Here is a 23,858-nt window from a genome sequence, read left to right as displayed (position 1 = left end):
ATCGCTTTTTTGATAGTTCAAAATCTAAACAAATATTGCTCAATGCGCTCCAAAATTAGTGCTAATGAAAAAAAAAAACAATGAAGTTAGGATAAAATATTTATATAAATAAACACTCATTTATTGAAAAGGTGCGTCTTTTAGTTCTTTTCAAAAGAGTCAATCGAAGTGGAGGTGCGCACAAGAGAATAGAGTGTGTTCCTTATTTTGGGACCATAATCATAAGCGAAACTATCTCCTTATTTCAAGTTGACAGGTGGTTATTGGGGGATTGTAGGATCATTCGAGGAGCGGAGTTGATATTGTGATCGGGTTGGTGTGTTCAATAATAATTGATGGATAATTTGATGCACAGGTATTTAGACATTGGTAGAGTTTATACATGATACGCTTTTTTCACGGATTACCAATGCAATTTTCTGAGTATGTGAGATGAAATTATTGACTCCCTCTGCCCTGAGCTACACAGGCAGCATTGATTTAGGACTCTTTGAAACCTTTTAACGTTGGTCATGTTTTAATTTGCAAGAAGGGAATTTGCATAATGCCTCCGACTTATGATTAAGGATCATACAACACGTTGGCATGCACTGGAAGTCAGATATTTCTCAATCCTAGAAATATTGTAATGCTGTGACATAATTATAGACACGGATGATTCAAGATTAACACCAAATTTCTTTACATTAAGTTTCAACTTGTTATGTCCCTCTTAGTAACAAGACTCGGAAATACATTTAACTATCAAGGATATCCCTCACTTCTAAAATAAAATCAGCTTGACATTTCTTGTATCGATAGTGCAGCATATGTGTGTGTAATCGGTTTTATGTGAAGTGTAAACAAATTGGTCCAATTATTGTCCTGAATAGCATGCCCCGTGGTCCGTATAGAGTGTAGCTTGGCAAATACTGATTAACGCCTTCTACGTCTTCTTTTAGACAGCTGCACGTAGCGAATGGACTTGATGGTGGTGGTAATAGTAATAGTTTAATGGCGTTCATTCAGTATATACGCCATATCTTCAATGTTATTAGTTATACTTAAGAAAACTGAGAATAAATATTTGTAATGATATAATTAATTAATCAGTAACGCAATTTATTAGGAGTCTCTGGATGGTTTGCAACTTCGTGTTTCTGCTTTTTTAAATGGACTTGATGGACGGTAGTCAGCGACTTTTAATCTCTATATGGTCAGCGTTCGCGAAACAGACCTAAGTTCCCCTCACGCTTCAGTTTCGCGTATGTTGCAAGCACCTGATTGCTGCGGTCGCGTCGTCCGTATTCGTATTTTACCCGATTGGCCCCAAGTCAGGACCACGGGAAAGACACGTTTATAAAATGATCAGGAAATGCCTCAAAAAAGTAAAAATCTTTGACTGACCGGTTTTGCCATATATTGATATCAATATCCAATCATAAATAGCTTGATAATAAGACAGGCGATCGGTTTGCGAAAGTCATGGGGTTCGTGACTGACTAAATTTTTATAATTATGATTGCAGCATAGGCTAAATTCAGGATTTAGTTTCAGAATATGAGACAATGTTACCGAGTCACTTTAATGTTTTTCTTATCTCAACCTAGAGCGGTAGAGGTAGCACAACCTGACCTACTGGTCGAAGGATGCTGTGATGGCTACGTCGACAATCAGGGCTCTTGTGATCGTAAGTCATTATTTTGGTTGTATCCTAAACTGATGACACAGAAAGCGGACATGTGACCAGAGATACCGGCCAGAGATTCGTTGTTTCTTCTTCAAAGTACCTGTAATCGGTCACTAGAAAGTGCCAATGACATGTCATTTGGTTATTTAGTAGTATTCCTTATGACCGGCCGATGTATCGTCTAGATCTAACTTTGACGTTTTATCTAGAATTTCAGAAATTGACCTCTGTGACCTTTGACCTAATAACCCCAAATCAGATCAGAACTTTTTCCTATGGTAGTATATTTTATCACCAAGTTTGAGCCTCATATCTCTAGTTGTTCAAGAGATTTTGAAAAACGTTGCTGATAGGTGACATTTCAGAAGTTGACCACCGTGACCTTTGAATTATGACCTAGTTACTCCAAAATCTAATAAGATTATCTTCTTATAGCGATACATACTATCATCAAGTTTGAAGTTCATATCTCAAGTGGTTCTTGATTTATCACGATAACGAGAAAGCGGGACGGATGGACAGCCCGAAAACAGCCTAAAGATAGTGAGATAACAATATGTATTTCTTATGTTTCAGCTGTCTGCGACTCGTGTACAAACGGAGAATGTGCTGGTCCATCTGACTGCCAGTGCTACTCTGGTTGGTCAGGGTTTGCATGTGGTAAGCAATATTATTATTATTATCATTAATATCATTGTTTTGGAAGACCAGCAGCAACACTTTAGTTGCAGCTGAAAATGGGCTACCAGCCGTATTTTGTCCTTTTTGCTTCTTATACGGAAATAAAAACATCAACTTCATTATTATTATAATTATTATCATTCTAATTATCATATAGTTTTCATTATTCTTCTCATTATTATTAGAAGTAATAGTATTATTTTCATTGTCTATCAGTTATGGTCCTCTTTGTGGTATAGATGGTGTGCTGCCTCGATAGATGGGGAGATTGGTTTCAAGGCAGTACAACCTTTGCAATAACTTAATTTGTATGAAAGCAGAGGAATAAGAAAACGAAATGGCGAAAGTCCGAAATACATCGGGCATTGGCATTGTCAATTCGGTCAGTGTAACGTGACGGAGTAATGCATACCCCCCCCCCCGTTTGTCTTGTACGCATTTGTCATTAATTTTCTCCTTAGCTCTTTCCTTTGGGAAACTAATCTATATATATATATATATATATTGTGGATAGCAGTCCCCATAAATTTTGAAAATTTGATTTTTAAGTAATATTGTGTTTTTAGAACAAATGGGAAGGGTTGTCCGCGATGACACAATGGCATTACCGATTCGGCCAAACAAGGAATTTGCTAAGAAAGTTGGATTTGTCTTTCATACTGGCAGTGGCGGATTCAGGATTCATGGGCAGGCTAGCACAATTCAGAAAATTCTCTTACATTCAAGCATCCCCCCCCCAATAACAAAACAAAAAAAGAGCGGGAGGAAGGGGTTGCAGGGGACTAAATTGGCCACCGGAGGACAAGAATTGAAAAGAGATAATTGTCATTTTTGTACTCGATTCATACTTGGGACTACATTTGGTGGTTGTAGGGTGGGGGGGGGGGGGAGGGGTCTATATGGGTGTGTTCTTTGGACGGTGGGTGTGGGCAGTCAATGATAGGATTAATTGGGTCTATGGGAATGTGGGCTGGTTGCATTGTTGTATGGGGAGTTTAGTCGACGGGCCGGAGTAGGGTTCCTTTTTTTTTTGTCTACATATGTCTTGTTTATTCAGAAATGCGTTTGAATTGAAGAAGGCATGGAAAATGTATCACAATTAGATTGCTATATGATTTCACTGATGTCACCTTTTCTTGTAGACGTGGAGGAAGTATCCCCGGAGCCTAGAGGTACATGCCGATACTGCTGCCGGGGTCACATGACCACGTTTGATGGGTTCGAGTACAACTTCGACGATCCATGCGTCTACACATTTCTCCAAACCGGGTCCTATAGTGTACAGATCGATACAAGGACTAGCCCTTTGAAATTGAAATTCGAGTGAGTTTGATATTCCTGTTCCTCGATTATGTGAAAACATTCGTGTCCAATTCAGGAGAGGGAGCATTTAAAAAGACTTCGTCAATAGTACCCCCCCCCCTTGCCTTTTGGAGATGAAGGAGGCCCCTTAAGAAATATCTCAGTCTTGACCGCTCAAAGAGGCGGTTAGACCCGAAACATAACGTTAAAGATAAATGGTTCCTCAATCGCTCGTATGATGTTTATGTGGAAAAGGGCTTTTAAAAAACATTCGTCGTTGACGTTCACACTTCAGCGATATATGTATAATGTTAACGTCTTATTTGGATGGCTTGGAGAGCGATTTTTTTTTTTTAATTACAGAAAATCTTTGTGTGCAGTTTCAAGATTAGTTGTAATATCTTACAATACTCCGTTATGACTTAGTGGTTTATTCCCCAAACATATTAAACAGAAATACAATATCTTTCAAAAGCAACCTTAAAAAGTTATTTTTTTCCAGTTTGCTTTTAGCTGATCTGACTATTCTTCTTTTTGTGTTATATTGTATTTATGTACAAGTAGGTTTGTGTATATATTTTAATTTTTCGCACTAGTACGCCTTGAGTTATTAATCTTTAGGTGGATTTGCCGCCTTATAAATCCTATATAGTATTATCATTATCAAACGATACCTTGTACCACTTGAATTAATAAATACGAATAGAGGAAAAAGAACAAGATATATGGGACTGATAGTAGTATTAGAGTTTTATTTAGTTAATTAATAATAGAACGGGGAATGAGGTGCTTGCTAACTCAATCCTTTATTCTAATGTAGGTTGCATAATAAATCGTGACAAATGCATTTCAACTGTTTGCTTATTAGAACTGAAGACGTCAAAATCGAGTTTTTCAACGGCAACGAGGTCACATACAATAATTTGGCACACGAGGTTCCCTTCACCGTTTCGTCCGTGGCTACTGTTAGAAGATCCGGGATGCTTTTGATTATTGAAGGGCTTGATGGTAAACAACCTTAACAAAACAAAAAATCTCATCTCCAGTTTTACCTTCAACATTCCACGTGTTTGTTTGTGTTCTTTCTAAAATAAACTGATCTGTTTTTGAATTACTATACAATTATGGGCAGGCCCCAGCTATGTTCCATTACCGTACCAAGTATTACTGAATTATTGTACGGAATCGTGAACAAAAATTAATATAGAACTATCATTTAATTAGTTGTTTTGTCTAATTCAAGCATTATTAGGGCTATCAGCTTGGTATAGTCATTGCATAAACTGAAGTTATATGTGTGGTCGGTTAAGTGAGACAAAAAGCTAGGATTATCTTTAGGATACGACTTAACATAGATATATCAATAGTTAAATTGCATATCAAAAATTAGAATGCTGCCTAAAACAGTGTTTATTATTTGTACAATCATGTCTAATGCAAATCACAGGGAAAAAAAGAGGACAAAAATGGTAGTAGAGATACCAACAATTATTTCACATTCAGCTTTGTGCTGATTTGCTAAATTAATAAATAAGCTGAAGAGCTAAATTACTATTCGAACAATCCAAACATCCTATATGACGCGAAGGCGTGTATGGCAAGCCTAATTCCAATTATAAGAATATCACAGTTTATTGCCGTATACGAACAATTTTAGAGCGTAAGTCCATCGATAAACTTGGTTTTATGCGGTAATCATTGGTTGTTTTTTCTTCTCGCTCGAACAAATGACTTTATCATCAATATAAGATTGTCATAAAATGAGTTTTTCAACCGAAAAGAAGAGTTTTTACACAAAAAAATTGAGTATATAACCATTCCTAATATTATCCCCGATAAACGAGTTATTATATCGATGTGCAGAGTTCAATATTCGATACTGTAGTTGTATCACCTATAATCGATGTGATTTTCAAACTCAGTATATGGAATTATTGGGCATTTGGCTTGCAGAAGACGTGAGGTCTCATTGGTGGAGAAGTGGTACCTTGCCCATATGATTCAAGTTGCTACTTTGATGCTTCATTGGTTATGCATTAATCCTCAATTACCATTTCCCTTTGATAGAATTTGAGGCTGATTTGTTCACAATTTAGACCCCGATTGATTAAGCTTCATATCTATATTACTGTCTCATGGTGCCCGTAAGGCCGTATAATAACATCACCGAAAATGGCAGCAATTTGTGATAATAAGGCAGTTTCATTACAAATGCATGATATTATTCATGGATAACCAGTACGAAAATATGTGATTTTCAATGATCCACTGACAATCTGTTTGCTAACATATTAGGTATGCGACTGACGTACAACGAAGTGGGGTCAGTGAACATTCATCTCCCGACCAGCGCCGCCAATGATTCCGCAACAGAGGGCCTTTGCGGTGACTTCGACGGTATTAGGGATAACGATTACAACTCCGAAAAACTCACAGAACTGCAGACGATTGGCTCTTGCGCCGTCTTCCCCGACGAACTCGAAGACCATCCATGTGACATAATGTCTGCCGATGGTTTGGAGGAAGTCGAGTTTGCGTGTCGAAAGTTAGAGGATGTGTTCAGCGATTGTCTAGACGTTGTGAGCTACAACAAGTACTACGAAATATGTAGGTATGATCTATGTGCCTGTGTGCTGACAGGTGAAGAAGACGAAGAATGCCAGCCTTGTGATACATTTCATGAGTTCGCTCATCACTGTGCTCTAGAGGGCGTTGTCATCGACTGGAGAACAGCAGATTTTTGTCGTAAGTCTTCCTCCTTCTCAGCAATGATAATATGATTTGATTTGATTTAAGTACATTTGTTTGTTTCTATATCATCTTTTCAAGGATACATATCCATGCATATTAACCCCAAACAGTTCATTGTTTTCAAAAAGTTGTATTGAATCAGCTCTTCCTAGTCGAAACGTTACCAATTATTTGTATTATCCACTCTTGTATAGCTTCAAAACTATTTAAATGAACCAGTGTGAATACAAATAATAAAGAAAACAACAAGAAATTTCCCTTTGTACACGCAAATAGTGATTACAAATGTTACCCTAGAGTTTGCTAAAAGTTAGAAACTTCATTGCTTTTCAAATCTTTCCATTGCCTTACAATTCATTAATTTTATCTTCACTTTGTCAGCTTACTCGTGTGAGACGACCATGGTTTACACAGAGGGGGGCTCGCCTTGCCCGATCGTATGCTCCAACCTGGAAGTCAGTACTGGCTGTGATCCTTACCCTGTTCCTGGATGCTTCTGCCCAGCCGGTGAGTCTGAAGAGACTAGGGTACCGAGACCAATAGACTGTATTCCTTACAAAAAGAATAGAACGTTTTTAAAAGAGTAAAAAGAGCATACAAACAAATTTACCAAACATAACAAATTGACACAAAAATAATTATATTCTTGCAGATAAATTCTTCTTTTCCTAACCGCAAACATTTACTCGTCTAATAAAGCATAAATAATTGGTAAAGCCAGTTTGTCATATCTTGCCCCGGAAGGGTCACTTCATGGTGAGAGTTGTAACACACTATATTAGTAGAGTCGAAAATGACCATCTATTTGGCATAAATTAACATACTTTTAGCACAGAATATCAGCCCTCCTGCGTAAAGCAATAAGTATATACTAGTGAGGATCCTAAACATAGCCCGTTTTGACATATCGAGTGTACACTAAAACATACCAAAGTACTCAATTTTCGCAAAAACATGTGCATAAGTTCATATGTTTGCAAGCATTGGTAAAAAAAATATTAACGATCTTCTTTGCGTTATTTTGAAAACCTGACTTTATTTCCTTTCAATTTTGTTGATTTCGAAACGTTCGCGAACCTATACCGGAAAATAGACCTTCGGAAAAACGAGTGCCTCCTTTAAAGGTTAGCTCCCCATCCATCTTTACACACGGCACGGATACCCATTTTGCTGTGCAGTGCATGGAACTTCCAGAAATAACTGAGTCAATTTCTTTTCGATTAGGTGACTTAATTCCAAGACCTCACGGTATAAATTTACCAATTAGTAAATAAAAATCCTTTCTCAGTTTCTCCAGAGAGTTTCTATTACAGTGTCATCGCATGACCAGTACTCGATTTTCAACTTTGTTCGTTACCTTTAAAGGGTAGTCACAAATACGTTAGTCTCCGTACCTATCCGTAGGAGGGGGGTTATACCGTAGCCCAGACTACGCAGAAGTACATCAACATACATTTAACTAGGTTCAACTATGGACCTTCCGTAGGTCCATGGTTCAACTAGGTTAAAGAAGAGTTACGTTAAAATATGTTCAACTAGGTTAAAGTCAGTTATGCATGGAAGTATAGCCCCGGATAAGTACGTTAAAGTACGGTAAACTAGGTTGAAGTAAGTTGAACTACGTGTACTTACATTGAACTACTTACTGCTACTTTAATAAAAATGCCCTGTACCGTGGCTATCTTTTGAACATGCCCAACACATAAAGCTCCGCGCACAGTGTTCTCCCTGTATAGTACAGATAGCCATGAACGGTTACGAGTCGCTACGATGTACCACGGTAGGCTACGTTAAGCTGTGGAGGTTTCCGTTACGCTTAACTACGTTATTTAACATTCATGTGACCACCCCTTTACAAATCGTCTTTAATCATGACACAGACTTATATTGGGATGGCGAGGCTTGCGTGGAGAAAAACGAGTGCACCTGTACATGGAGGGAGTTTCCTATGCCAATTGGATCGTCGGTGAAAAAACCATGTTACGATTGGTAAGAGCATCACCAGGGGGTGTTTCACAAAGATTTTAAGTTGAACTTATCTCTAAGTTGGACTTAAAAATTATGGAAAGCCGTTAGCATCTTTGAAAATATTTTGTAAAAGTTATTTTGAAAGGCATAAAATGTTGATTCAAATCATTCATATTTTCTATCATCAAGGAGATTTCATGGTCTTGGTGTGGAATTTATAAAAAAGTCTAAAATACTTGAATTTTTGCTTTTGAATATATTTCATTTTAAGGCTCCAATGGCTGTCCATAATTTTTAAGTCCAACTTAGTGTTAAGTTCTACCTAGGATCTTTGTGAAATCCCCCCAGTACTTCATTTATTAATTAATGGATATATTGCTTAGCTTACCATTTAATCGATATATGAATTTGTTTACTCATTTATCTGTTTGATTAGTTGATTATATAATTATATTTAGGGGGAAACAATGCTATTTCTTGCGATTAACGTATTTCCCTTCATTCACCGAATGTATATTGTTATATATGTATATTTGTAAAGTTATTGTTGTTGTCATTTTGGTAATAACATTAACAACAGCAACATCAACGTTGATAATAATAATTATATTGATAATAACAAGTATAACAACAATCATAATATTAACAATAACAACAAAAGTAGTAATAATAATGATGATAATGAAATCGAGAGTAATACAAATACTGTTGTTATTATTTTTATTATTGACGTTATCATCATTATTATTGTTGATATCATCATCATTAACATTGTTAAATATCATCATCATTATCACATATTGCTGTGGTGTATCATGGTTCCATATAAATATCATTGTCCTCATCTTAAATTTCGCAAATTGTCGTTCGTTCTTAATGATGTCAAAATTAGAAATGTCTAGTATAAATGTACCGAATTCTTATTCGATTCATTTGGCCTCTGTATTAAAACAAAAAGGAACAGTAGTAAAGTTATTGATAGTAATGATTCATGTTAACTCACAGCGGCTCCTGTTTTCTTTGAGCACCTAGCCAATACAGGTATAGGCCCGTGCATGTGATAACTAGTGTCCAGCTAAACAGTACCGAGTGCCAAATTCCTTAGCTTAGATGAAGACCCTTTACATTCATTAAAGAAAACTTCAATACTTAAATACCCTTGATAGATCATAAAAGTCGAAAATATATTCGAGAATTCAAGTTGAAAGTATTGTTGAAATATTGTGTCTACATCGGCTCGCCTGACGGTTTAATAACTGCAAAACGTAAGGCAGGGGCGGTTTCAATTTTTTTCCAAAAGCATTAAACATAATAGGGGGGGGGGGGTGCATGACGATGTCTACATTCCCTGACAAGCAATGCGTTTTGGTGTGTAGCTAATAATGATTAAAAAACGGTAGCTTCTTATATTGAGCTTAGGACTGTCAAGCTCGACACTCATGGCGGTTTACATTACAAAAGCGAATACAACAACATACAACTTTAGCTTATTGAAAAAGAAAGTATTAAACTGCAATCTTGGCAGATAGTGTTTAAGGGGAAAGGGGCATAGCCTAGTACAGTTGTTTCTCATTTGATCAAGGCTGTCGTTTGTTTGAGATATATATATATATATATATATATATATATATATATATTCACGCCCTTTGCTTGTTGTTTCCGTTGTTTCCGTATCCAAACAATAGCCAGCATCCAGCCCATATGGCGCAACCTTGTCACTTTGAAACCTGTTAAAAAAGGAAATCGATCTATTGTTGTACGAAACCTTTGTTTTGTGTTTCGGTGAGCAAACTCGCAACAAATAAAGGATAATATGATCTGCTTTTAAAATTACATATTTCCAAGGCAGTGAATATAATTTCCTATCTGCTAGAGATAATTACGTACATAGAATTATGTTTTCAAATAAAGTCAGTTTCGAAGGAATTTCCATAACCTTATAAAGAGCCAAACTATGTCTTTCAAGAGAAACTAAAGAGCATGGGCAGTTTTGATACCGGAAACATAATAAATGGTGTTTTAAATGTTTTTAGAGATTTAACGATAATTCTTTCGGAGCTTCATGACATATAACTAAGTAAACAAAGTCCGGTCTTCTTTGGACGGAAAACAGTTTTCACACACACGGTTCCAGAATCAGGCACCCCAACCTAACTCCGAAATCTAAAATTTATAACAAGTAAACAAAATAAATGAATTAAAAAATGACAATTGTGATGATGATGATAATAATATTAATGATAACGGTAATAGTTATATTGATAATATACATGTAGGGGGGGGGGGGGTCAACACTTTCCGACCAACAATAACCAACAATCAATTTTTAAATCTATTTTTCTTTGATTGAAAAGATCGAGCTTTATGTCAACAAGTGTACATAACTTAATACTGTATGTTTTCAAATGTTTAACGCAAAGTCTTTGTTTTATCATTCAGTTATTGTGTCAGCGCAAAATGGAGCTGCGTCTCCGCGCCGTGTCAAGCCGAATGCAGTATATTCGGTGGTTCAGCTTACCGCACGTTCGATGGAAAAGAATACAACCTGTACACCAAGTGCAAGTACACCCTGGTCAAAGCGGAAGCGACTGTGAACACAACTGCGTTCCACGTCACCATAGATACCACAACGTGCTCGTCTGAGAAGCCATCCGATTGTCTCGGTGCAATAGCAATTGATATAGGAGAGGGAGAGGGAGCTATTACATATTCGTAAGCCACATTTGCAATATATATTGATACGAGAGATAATCGTATGCGCAAGTCATATTCACAATAGTATTTGATGTAGGAGATGTTTCGTATGCGTAAATCAAAGAAATATTTACACAAGCTATCGATACAGGAAATGATATTTCATATGACTATGAGTATGTCATATAATTAGTCTCACTAGCTTTTGATAAAGAAAACATTTCATACGCTTTAGTTATAGAAATATTCGCAAAAGCTATTTACATAGCGGATTCTTGATATTCATATTAAAGTTTTATTCATAATATACATAGATATATGAGATAATTATGCGAAGTAATATAAATATTTACAATAGCTATTGATGAAGGGGATATATCATATGGGTGAGTCGGATTTAATCAGATTACCTATTGAAGTCAGTAATATTCAGCTTATTCATTGATATAGGACATTTTTCATATGCAGAAGTCAAAGAATATTCACAATATCTAATGATAAAGGAAATTATATTTTGTATGCGTAAGTCATAGAAATATTCACAACAGCCAATACATTCCAATTTCATTTATTATTTATTTCTCAATGATCTCCCCCCACGCTAAAGTATAACATCGGGCAAGGAAATCCTCCACGGTGGAGTTCCATTAGACCCGCCGTCTACCCGGAACGGCGTGATCGTTCGCAGGATCGGTGACCTGTTCCATTTGTCTACCGATTTCGGTCTGAATATAGAGTGGAGTGTAGAAACAGCCAGTGTGTATATTTCGCTGCCATCGGACACAACTATAAAGGTAATGTGTTATTCGGTTCACAGTTGACGTGATACATGGCTATTGCTCTTACCGACCTATCAGTGAAAATGTCATTCAGCAAAGAAGTTGTTCCGTGCATCAATATAATGCAAATGTCTTTTTTTTAGAGCTATGTTTCTTAACAAAATAAAATCCTTCCGTGTGTTGACCAACATTCTTATCGTTCTCATTAAAAAAAGAAAAGTCACCGCTATTTTCCCTGTCGAGACGGCAAAAAGCACTGTAAAGATTAATATTTTCTGTCTCAAGTTTTTCAGTGTTAGCGTTTACGTAATCTATTAAAACTATACCTTTAAACTGACTCATGGTAAAATGTCAATTCCCTGGATACCATTGGTAGAATAATCGACAAACTCTAATGAGTGGAAGCATATGGCGCTTGATGTAATTGTATTCTCGTATCAATGCGTTCTTTTTCAAAATTCATCGTGAAAACTGTAGACCTATTTGTTGCTATACCTTTACGTCTTTACTTTGTACGGCTTTGCTAATAAGCGTTTGCTCCGTGTCAATTTCCTACACTAACCGATTTCTTAACTTCAATCCTGGGACCAACACTATTCCGATTCCCCTAACATTAACCCGGATCCCAACCATAAACCTACCCTTAAACCAAATAGTAAACCCTAGCTTTTTGACAAAATATAGCCCAGAGCAATTGCCGCAGAAGCATTTTGGAATCGTTCCTCTCTGTTCGGGAAACTTGTTTAAAATATTTTTAGCAATTAAAAAAAAAAAAGATCTTATAGATTCCAGAGCTATCGGCAGATTTCATAAGTTTCTTCTCTTTTCTCATGCGACAGACAATGGGGTTATGTGGAACTCTCAATGGATCACCCGCAGACGACTTTAAGTATACAGGAAGCAACTTAGAAACGGTCGCTTCCGAATTTGGCAGAATGGTCTCTATATCATCAACTTTGTGTGAAGATAAGATCCCAACGTCAGATAGTTGCACCATTTACAATACATATTCCAACATAGCCGTTAGCAGATGTAACGATCTGAAGAATTATCCCTTCGACGGATGCGACGACGTCGATGTTGACGTGTACATCAAGAAATGCAAAGAAGACGTCTGTGCCTGCTTGGGTAGGGGAGCATCGGAGGAATGCGAGTGCGATTCGTTTAGTCGATATGCCAGAGCCTGTTCCCGTTATGACACAGTGTTCGAAACTTGGAGAACCGAACTCGACAAATGTACTGCTGGTGAGTATCATTCTCCCGCCCCTCCATGTTTAAGTACAGGAAACATGGTAAAACGCGCGCGCGTGGGCGATCAAGGTCAATTCAAGGAGCTCAAATTTTTTTTTCCTTATACAATCTCTATGGGAGGGAGTTATTTGGTATCCTTGAATTTGACCTCAGAAAAAACGAACGTGCGCGCGTTTAATACAACGCTATCTTCTCTGTTATCTATTCCCCACCAATCCATCCGCCATTAACATTAAGACATTCGGATATGTCCTACTTAATAATATTGGGTAGTATCGTCCCTAGAATCATGACGATAACAGATAAAGACAAATATTAAGAGAGACATTACATTATTTGTAATCTTCTTTCGTCATCGAACAATTACTTTTTTCATCTCTGTGTACTTTTTCTTTTTTTGGAATTGGCCTGGCTGTAATCTTTTTACTGCTTCTTATTTATGTTAATGATAGGCAGCGTTTTTATTCGTCGAAAGTTATAAAGGTACCGTTAGTCATCTCGATATCAAAATCTAATCGTAAATACAAATCAGGCTATAGGTAGTAATAATATCCCAGTCTCACCGAGACCGATATCAGAATGACTCCATGCAGGCCGATAAAAGTGATATTGCCTTCTATTGCCGAAGATCGGTCAGCTTGAAGTCGATATGGAGCCGGCTTGGCGGTGTGACTTACGTACTATTCCCCTTCCTTTTAAACTTTCCCCGTTTTACATACATGCATACATACATACAGTAGCTTCTTATACAGTATATCGCGTAATCCAATGCAATATTGGTCAATGCGCGTTAATGGTAAACAAGTAAAAACAAACAAACAAACAAATATAAAGGAATAATAATTCAGCAATATTTGAGGAGCGGTAATGGCTGTTCATATTCTTTCCCTGGATTAACAGTCAACAGAAGTTAACGTACATTTGTGTATAGGATTCCTTATCATTTCCTCCTCCTCTACTTCGTCTTCTTCTTCTTCAAAAAAGTGACTTTTTAAAAAAAAATCCGCAATTGTTACTGATTTAACCATGTGTTTTATTTGCAGTTATGACGTGTACTGTGCCGCTCCAGGAGTTTCATGAGTGCCGTAACAAATGCCGTGTCTCATGCGCCGACTTGGAAAATGAGGACAACTGCATTCCCGGCTGTGTACCAGGATGTTTCTGCCCACCTAAAATGGTGAGAGGACGAAACCTCTTTGATTTCGTTTGACTTGATTTCCGTTTCAGTGAAAGCATAAACATGATTTATATCGATTTAATAATCAATTTGAAACAAAGTATGCAAGTCGTAGATCAGATAAAACCAGAAAAAGAGTATTTGAAATCCCAGCTGAGAAGATACGAGACGCGTTTGCGTCCATCGCAAGTCTACGGATTGGGAAAATGGAAAATTATTCACTAAAATCCTTAAATCAATCAATCAATTAATCGTTCTGTCAATAATTTTTCCAATCAATCTATCAATATATTTGTCAATCACTCAACCCATTAATAGATCCATCCATCCATCCATCAATCTGTCAATCATTAAACATTCGTTCCTTCATGATGTCTTGTATTGTAGGTCTTTGACGACCGCTCGCAGACATGCGTACTTCCAGAAAACTGCCCGTGCCAGTATAATCAGTATAACGAGCGTTTTTACGAAGCCGGCCAACGAAGGTTAACTCAGTGTGGCTACGTGTAAGTAAAGAATCTGTGTACCTTCTTAAAGATAAAGTTGAGTTCTGGGCATGCGATTGCAGTGTGAAAGAAACGGTGTGGAATTGATCAGATAAAAGTTGATCATGTAGCATATATAAAGTATTGATGTGTACTGCAAGGTTCTGGAGTCATGAGAATGATAAGAAATAATTTTGGCCCAGTTTTGGTAAAGTAATTAAAGCACTTTACACATTTTAAAATTTGCTTAAATGACCTTCATATCCTAATGATCAGGTTGTGTATGTGAAGTAGGTTATTAATGCTAACGTTTGTACACAAACGGCAAATGTTGAACTTTAAACGAAGGCAGTGTGATATCATGATATTTTCAACCATTTCATACCTTGTAAAGTTCGCAACCAATCATCATTTTACTTTAATTGTTTTAACGTTTGTTTACCAATGTCTTTCCCCCTTGTAGTCAATGTGAAAGAGGCCAATGGGACGAAAGTCAATTGGATTGCTCAGGTATGGTTGCTGGTCGATGATTTTTTAAAATATTATTATACAAATAATGCACTGTTGCGAGTAAAGCATGGCCAGTGCACGAACTTAAGTCAGTGCCATTAATGATTATGCACGCGTCCGCAGGGCAAGTGCATTATCGATATCGCACTGGCTAACCTGAGTGCTCTGGAGCTGCCCTATAACAAACGATTATGTAATCTTTGAAATTACAAAGATCAAGACTGTAAAGCTACTGGGTACACCACTTAACAAAGTAATTTAATAATAGTGGAGGTATCATGGTTCACTGGTTGATTTACTTGACTCTCAATCGAAGGGGTTTAGGGTTCGAATCCAAGCCCGGCACTAACGTCCTTCGGCAAGACATTAATCCACATTTGCCACTCTTCACCCATGTGTAAATTGATTTTTCGATTTTGTTTTGTTTATCATGTGTATTGGGCCCCGTCTTAAAATATTAGCAATTGGAATCCTAACTCTATATCAATTATAAAGAAGTGTCTAAGTTTGTAATTGATTAAAGGTCTATCGATCAATCCGGACTAATATAATGGGGCCGCTGGTGTCTATAACACTATCCTAAACAAATCAACTTAACCATATGTGCGGTTTTTTCACAAATCCATAGGCAAAGATTTAGACAATGATTGCTTTGTGCAACACAAAAGAGTAACGAAGCTGTGACGTCATACAAATCTATTTATAGAATTTCTTAATTTTTTGTCTTCATTTTCCGAAAGAGCATCAAAATTCAGAAATTCTGAAAATAGAATTTTGATGACGTCACACTTCACGACTCTATAGCCTAGCAAACTTACTGATTTCCGGTCTTTTAACATCGGCAAGGATTAATCTTGCACTGCAAGCAGTTAAATAACCTTCAAAGCTTTGGTATATACCTGGAATTACCTATCACCAGATATACACGCAAGAAGAGCCCCATCCGTTACCGTCTTCAAAGTTTTGATAAAGACCCACTTTTTCAGAAGCTCTTGAATAAGTGTTGGTAGCACATTTGGGAGCATTTTCTTTTTTTTTTGTCACTGCGCAGAAGGGTATATTTATTTATATTTTACTTGCGCTATATCAATCGAACTCATTATTGTTTTGATTGAAACTGGGGAATCTGACATTACACTGAACTTGATTATTGCAGTGGCCGTGTGTCCCAGCGACAAAATCTGGGCAGACTGCGCTGCCCTCAAGACATGTGAACATGTGAATCCCTCAAAGAGCTTGGAGATATGCGAGGGAGGATGTGTGTGCCCCGAAGGCATGGCTGATTTTGAAGGCACATGTATCGACACCCAAGAATGTCCCTGCTACAGCCAAGGCGTCAAGTTCGAACACGGCATGCAGACACGAATGGACTGCAACGATTGGTGAGTCTGATAATAATAATATTAATGATGATAATAATAATAACAATAATAATATTACTAATTATTATTATTATTATCGTTATTATGATACTACTGCTACTAATGATGGTGGTGATATTCACAAATCCCTTTGAAATCAAATACTCCATGGGCAGTTGTGCAAAAAGAATTAAATCACTTAAAAATATTTGCGTTATAAATAAAGAACATGAGTATGATAAAACATAGTGAAATGAAAGAGAACAAAAAATCATATGCCGAATCAGACAGATATGTTTAAGATTACTTTTTAACGTTTCGACTGATCTTCTAGCACGAATCTCACAGGGGAGGGCATTTCACAGCAAATGCCTTGCATGAGCTTTATATCACACATTGTACTTCCTAAAGAATACAAATTAGCTCCATAATATCTAGCAAGTTCGGCGGATGAGCTGGGGTGAATGGATTTCCCCCTGTGCCAACCCGGCTACAGTAATGTTCAGGTGCCCTCACATTTCGGTTTAAAAAAAAAAATGCCTTTATGTTTGAAACAGGCTCGAGCATATCTTGAATCAAACGCCAATATGAGAATTGTTAATTTTATTTTGACCATCAGCTGTAAGTAAATATTCAGAATATTAGCCAGATTGCTGGCAATCGGGTGATGGTAAAAAAACTAAATTATATCTACTTCAATATTACCCTTAATTTTGTTTTTAAAAATCCTTTTACATTTGAAAGTTTTAAAACTCCAGATTCTATTATTGTTGTGATAACAAACCAAGCAATCGATTTGCCACGACTGATATCGTGGAGAATAACCTGGAAAATATCATTTTTTTAAATATTTATATCATGGCAAAATATACAAAAAATAAAACGACTACAACCTTAAAATATTATTTATGTATTTAAACGTTGTTAAATTATTTCGGTTAACTGTGAGATAATAATCAAATTTAAACATAAAAGGATAAATTAATACCACCCTTTCTATAATTACTTTCATATTAATTACGTTTCGTGTTATTCCCGTCATACCCGACTTTAAGCTATTGATTTATCAAAGAACTTGCTGTGTTTTTTTTTCTTTTTTTAGTTTATGCCAGAGAGACGGATGGCTTTGCACAGAACATGCTTGCCCAGGTAAGAAACCTAGCGAATTGTAAAGAATATTTAAATATATATATGTTGTAATATTTGTTTTTCAGATCCCCTGATCTATTTCATAACTTGAATTTCACTCACTTCATTTAGGGTTTTCTTTTAATTCTATTTTTTATGAAAGACATAATGTCTTTGAATAAAAGATAAAAACTTGCTGAATTTTCGTTCAGCAACCTGTTAGATTAAGACTTGTTTGCTATTTCTCGGACATGTTCCTCCTGGGCCTATAATTTTTACAAAAAGATGTTACTTGCATTACATGTAACAAAAAAGGGAGAATACTGTACCATAAACGTCAGTTAAGTACATCCTGATACAAAAACAGACTAGTTTATCATATTTGGTTTTCTTTTTCGCCCGCTTTGTTTTTTTACCCTCTAGTTCCTCGTTTGATTTTGGCTCTCTGGTCATTTTACATTGTACTTTGCAAGACGAAATAAATGCCTAAACGTGTCTCTATTTCAAACTATTCCGAAAGCTTTAGTACTTATCATCTTGTTAAGATACTTATTTATTCCTTTAGTGCTGACTTCGTTTTATTCTTTTATTTGTAAGGGGCAGGGGGTGATTTCTAATTCGTCGAACAAAAAACAAAAATAGTGAATACATCGTGTCTGTTTGGTACTGTTCAGCTAACGGTGAGATTGAATTCGGAGAGGTGAAAGTCGGGTCACATCGCTACTTTTGTTTTGTTTTGTTTTGTTTTTTGTTAATCTTTTGGGTATATATGCTTGTACAATGTACTTACTCTTCAATCTTCAATCTGGTCTTGTCATACTCTCTTCTTATCCTAATTTCAAATTTTCAGTTTTTTGTAGGTGGCAGCACCAATAAGGTATTTCCTTTCTAGCTGCCTCCATATTCACATAAATATTCACTCTTCTCTATGTTTTTGCCCAGATCACCTTTATATTGTACTATTATGTTATGTAATGTTTGTTTATTTTGAATATATATCTTGTGATTTTGTATGTTATTGTATCTAATTGTTTTTGTTATGATGAATGGAATAAATTTGATTATCTTATCTTATCTCATCTTACTGAAGGCTGTAACTGACCAGCTGATAAGTTGAACTTTACAGTTTAACTTTCACAAATAATGCTTCACCACGGTGACACAGGATATAAACAAACTTCCAGATTAATATTTTAAATTTTGAGCTATTGTAGTCTAGTGTATATGTCGCCATATTGTAGACCACATGGTTTATGGTTGGCGTCCCACCACGGCATTAACATCCTTTGGAGAGGCATTAATCTATATTTTCCCCTCTCCATCCACATGACCAAGGTCATGTAAATGAGTACACGGTAGGAAGAAATTCCTTAATGCCAGAGCGTCTTATCAAGATAGCCCGGCTAAAGCCCTGCTAATAATAGTAAAATGCTGTAGATATGGGACTGTAAAGCTCTATATAAATGCTACTATTATTTTTTTCTAGGTATTGTTACAGGTAACAATGCCGCATTTCCGTTGTTTGTTTATTGTATCACTACATCATTGTTTCATTCAGGAACCTGCCATGCGTATGGCGATCCTCACTACAAATCATTCGACGGAAGGGAATTTGCCTTCATGGGTAAGTTCTTTTTGTTTAATGCATCAACCGTGCCAACAAAATGTGGGTTAAGTGACAATTTTTGTGTGTGAGCTGTGACACGCTGCATGACGAATGCCAACGAGAGGGACTTGGTAGAAGTCAACGACGTGTCTAATTTTATGCAAATATTAGGAAATGGTATCGTCACAGTAATGAATCGAAATGATGATGATGATGATAATATTTATAATGATGATAATGATGATAATAATGAAGACCTACATTAAATAAAGAAAGGCATTATTCACATTAGTTAGTCATACAGGATTCGAGTTTGCAGGGATTGGAAAAAAACGAAAGCAAAACTGTTTTCAGTATGGATCAATTGATTTGGAAGACAAAAATCGTTTAAAAGTCGGTCCTTAAGACATTTTCTTTTACATTGAATTAGTAGTTGCATGGTAATAATCATTATTGTATTACCGATACGAATATGTCTCGATTCCGAAGGTTTCACTTTAGGGCTATATTGCATATTTTGTCTGATACACGATGAGAAAAGAAAGCTATATGGAGAAAGGCTTGCAGTTACGATTGTCCTATGTACTGACATCTCAACTGTGGTTGGTACGTCGCAGACAAATGTACTTTAGTCATGCCCATATATAGAGAAATCCTCATTACTACATCGTATATTTTACAAAAGAAAGATAGCAATAGAGAATTGTCAATACGAATAAAACATTTTGGATAGAGGCATTACAATTACAATTGATTTTAAATTCGATTTGCAGGTGATTGTAGCTACGTTCTTGCCCAAGACTCCTGTGACGATCAGGAGGGAACCTTCCGAATCACCGTAGAGAACGAACCATGTGGTGAGGAGGGCTTCACCTGTACCAAGCTGATCAACATGACGATCAAAGCTCGCATCACGATAACCTTACTACGAGGGCGCGACCCCATCATTACACCGGCGAGCAAGGCTAAAAAGTTTAACGTCCGATTTGTGGGGATCTACCTCTTCGTGACATGGAAAGGTGTTGATGGAAAAAGTAGGTGACTGTTATGCATTCACCCCCAAAAATAATAAATGCATAATTCCAGTGCCTACTTGACCCCTGTTATATGCCTATGAAAATAAGAGAATTCATTATTCAAAGGGTTAACCCAATGCTCTACTGTCTTCCTATGTGGCGCCCGTGGTTTAACGATACATGATTTCTTTTAAAAGAAAGGTTTGCTATGTTGTTCTATGAAATGAATAATTTTTAAAATGAAGCGTTACCAACAAATTCAACGTTCCTTTTCTATTTTCTATATTTTGTTGACGTTCCTATTAGATTAGAGTCACTGCACTCATGGGACCAAACCTATGTCACACTGTGCAATGACTTCACTGCTACACTAATTAAAAATAAACACCGATATCAGTGGGAAGGGGATTTCATTTACTTGCATTAACTAGTTTACCTGATTCGGTTACCATTCCATGGTTACTCTGATACAAACTTGAAAGGCTGAAGATGAAATTGTAAATAATTGCATTTCTTCTCTCCTGTATGATCTAGCCTGGAATCTATGCTAACACACACAAAACCTGTTGGAGCCTCAATTCTACACAATATAGCTTTTAAAGGGAACAAGTTTACATGTCTACGTGTTTACATGTTGTAATTTTATGTGGACAAAGTGTGATCTCCTCTTTTCAATCTCTTCTGTTCCATTATGTAGGTGTTGAACTCCGGTGGGATTTAGGGACCAGCATATACGTGACTGTCCATCCAGCTTACAAAGGAACGCTATGTGGGTTGTGCGGTAACTTCGATGGCAACAGCGAAAATGATCTCCTCATGCCCAGAGGAAACTTTGTGGAGACGAGTGTGATTTCGTTCGCTGAAAGCTGGAAGGTCACAGCTTCTTGTCCAGCCACAACTGCTTCGGAAGATCCATGTGTCACCAATCCGTCCCGCAAGACATGGTCAGAATATTCATGTGCCCTCATCAAGCAGTCTCTATTTGCTGCTTGCCACAACGTGGTAAGTGAATAATGACAATAAGATTTATTATAATTGTATATCTTTAGAAGGTCACCAAAGTGGTTCTTATTCTACATTAAAACAACACCATCTTTTAGATACAAAGCCCAGACTTTGTGCTCTGAAATCCAAAGTTCCATGGCACAAAAATGTTAGAAGGCAAGGTTGTTTCTTCAATAAAACATAATGCATAGTCTTCTTATTTGAGGGGAGGTTCGGTCGTAGCCCCCTGGAACAAATGGATCGATACTGGCTCCCTTTATTCTACACATTACATCCTCTGGTTAGGGCCCCAGAAGGGCGTTCATTCCTATAGTGTTTTTTTAAGTGTACCAATTGCTTATAAGATAATTAGAATTGATGAAAATTAATGATAACATAAAAACCATGCGTACGGAACCCAAGTCAATTAGTCTACTGACAAATCCCTTTTATGTTCAATAGGGGCGTATTTATTTTAGGTTCATGTCTTTGCATATTTAGTAAAGGGAAGAGGAGCTCCCAAAATCAGGAAAAGAATAGTGTTTGGTGTCTTGTTAACGGTAATACAGGTTTAACCCCCTTTTGCCTCATATCAAACAGACGTTGTTTTCTCTTTCTTTTGTGTGTGTATGTATTAGGTCGATCCACAAAGTTACTATGAAAACTGTGTCATGGACACATGTGCCTGCAATCGAGGAGATGATTGTGAATGTCTGTGTACAGCCATCACCGCATACGCCAAAGAATGTAACGATCAGCGAGTCTCTATCCCATGGAGAGCTTCAGATACCTGCGGTGAGTTAATACTTGCGTCAGTTACACATGCGTCAATGTCATTGCGCCGGCATTACATGCGCTAATCATACTTGCGTCAGTTACATATGCGTCAATGTCATTGCGCCGGCATTACATGCGCTAATCAAGCACGGGCAGTTAGTGCCCCTGAATATCCAGCACTGTTACTGGTGATATTAAAGCTTATCAACACTAGTGTGGCTAGGAGGGATTAGACCACACAGCGAGGTCACTGACAGGTGGCTAGCTCGTCAACTCAGCTCTCAAATAACATAAGAAATAGAGGATCATGGGGGACCAACAGACACCGATTGGGGAAGTTTTCTATATAGAGGGAGCAAGTAGCTACAAGTAGGACAATGGGGCTTTAAGTGGCGCGACGTGTTTAGATAAGTAGAAGTATTGAGTATAGAAGTCAAATGTTTCTCCTCCTCAATGAAGATATTTGCAGGTCTGTTTAGAAATGTAAAGTGCTGTAAAAATAATATCACTGATAAAAAATTATGTTCGAGAACTTTTCGGCTCAGAGTTGTTTTTTGTCTCCAAATTATTCACGAATGAAAGATAAACAATTTCATCTTGTTCTTTTTAATGATGTATCATTGGTATGGACAAATTAATTTTCGGTATTCGCTTGAAATATTCATTAATCTTATGACGACTCTATATGATCTATTCATGTAACTACGTGAGGCATGTTACCACTTACATGAATGATTGCACAAGGATGAGCATGCGTACCTTATCTTTGTGTTTAAAGTGTAGAATGTACATTTTCTTCCTCATATAAACATGATCTGCAAATGCATCTACTTCATTATATGTACATTATACTACTTGAGTATTTTGTTGATGAAAAACGCAGAAATGGAAGAAAATCAATGTTGTTTTGAAAATGACTCGATTTCAACTTTGACAGGTCTCCAGTGTGAAGGAGGGCAGGTGTACACATCGTGTGGAGAGAAGTGTCCTCTGCGCTGCTGGAGCGAAACACAAATACAGGACGATGGAACCGGGTGCAACGACACGTGTATTGAAGGCTGTTTCTGCCCAAAGGGTACTATTCAGGATGACGAATCCGGACAGTGCGTTGCGCCTTCAGCGTGCCCGTGTATCGTCGATGGAAAGAAGATAGAGGCTGGCAATTACTTCATAAGAGACTGTCAAACATGGTACGGCACGGTCCTTACGAAGTCGATTTTACTGAGACAATCCAACCAAACTTTGTGGTTTGGCTTAACAACATTTGAGTCAGAGACCTAGAAATATAGCAAAATGCATGGTAGAAATAAACAACTAATTCTGCACACGCTTCATCAAAAGGAAATAAGCCTTTCACATGCTTATTAGTTAAAAACCATTATTCAGAATAAAAATGGGAATTTTTAAATTTTCTTGCAAGGTTTCTAGACATATTTCTTTTTAAATATATACATTGCATTTTATTAGAACAACGCTTGTCTCTCCCGACACGGGGGTATTACATTGATACCAGGTGGTTGGTTACAACCAGTACTGATGCAAATGTGGCATTGCTGTGTAAGGGAGCCCAAATTATAATTATGATTCATTATCTTCGAAGTTCAATCTGCCTGTAAGGCTAACATATGTGTATTTGATTTAAATTTTATTTTGCCTTGATGACTTATTATCTTAATGTTCGTGATGCACGCGCAGGCTCACTAATATCTCAGAACTGTT

At 37.0% G+C, this 23,858-nt stretch overlaps 1 protein-coding gene across 1 annotated transcript in view; it reads left to right on the top strand.

Moving 5' to 3' along the window:
• Window positions 1-23,420, top strand: part of LOC100891396 (SCO-spondin-like) — a 29,119-nt gene extending 5,699 nt beyond the window's left edge. The window contains exons 2-18 of the mRNA XM_030990899.1: window positions 1,590-1,669; window positions 2,246-2,329; window positions 5,948-6,397; window positions 6,785-6,910; window positions 10,792-11,083; window positions 11,673-11,859; window positions 12,684-13,089; window positions 14,139-14,272; window positions 14,660-14,778; window positions 15,221-15,267; window positions 16,424-16,649; window positions 17,731-17,777; window positions 19,315-19,380; window positions 20,136-20,396; window positions 21,076-21,380; window positions 22,001-22,157; window positions 23,077-23,420. Of these exons, the coding sequence (XP_030846759.1) occupies window positions 1,590-1,669; window positions 2,246-2,329; window positions 5,948-6,397; window positions 6,785-6,910; window positions 10,792-11,083; window positions 11,673-11,859; window positions 12,684-13,089; window positions 14,139-14,272; window positions 14,660-14,778; window positions 15,221-15,267; window positions 16,424-16,649; window positions 17,731-17,777; window positions 19,315-19,380; window positions 20,136-20,396; window positions 21,076-21,380; window positions 22,001-22,157; window positions 23,077-23,420 (3,331 nt within the window). The remainder of the gene's footprint in view (window positions 1-1,589; window positions 1,670-2,245; window positions 2,330-5,947; window positions 6,398-6,784; window positions 6,911-10,791; window positions 11,084-11,672; window positions 11,860-12,683; window positions 13,090-14,138; window positions 14,273-14,659; window positions 14,779-15,220; window positions 15,268-16,423; window positions 16,650-17,730; window positions 17,778-19,314; window positions 19,381-20,135; window positions 20,397-21,075; window positions 21,381-22,000; window positions 22,158-23,076) is intronic.
• The last annotated feature ends 438 nt before the right edge of the window (window positions 23,421-23,858 follow it).

This window comes from Strongylocentrotus purpuratus, unplaced genomic scaffold (genome assembly GCF_000002235.5).
Source record: "Strongylocentrotus purpuratus isolate Spur 01 unplaced genomic scaffold, Spur_5.0 spur5_scaffold_19, whole genome shotgun sequence".
NCBI classification, from domain to species: domain Eukaryota; kingdom Metazoa; phylum Echinodermata; class Echinoidea; order Camarodonta; family Strongylocentrotidae; genus Strongylocentrotus; species Strongylocentrotus purpuratus.
This window is presented reverse-complemented; position numbering and strand designations above follow the sequence as displayed.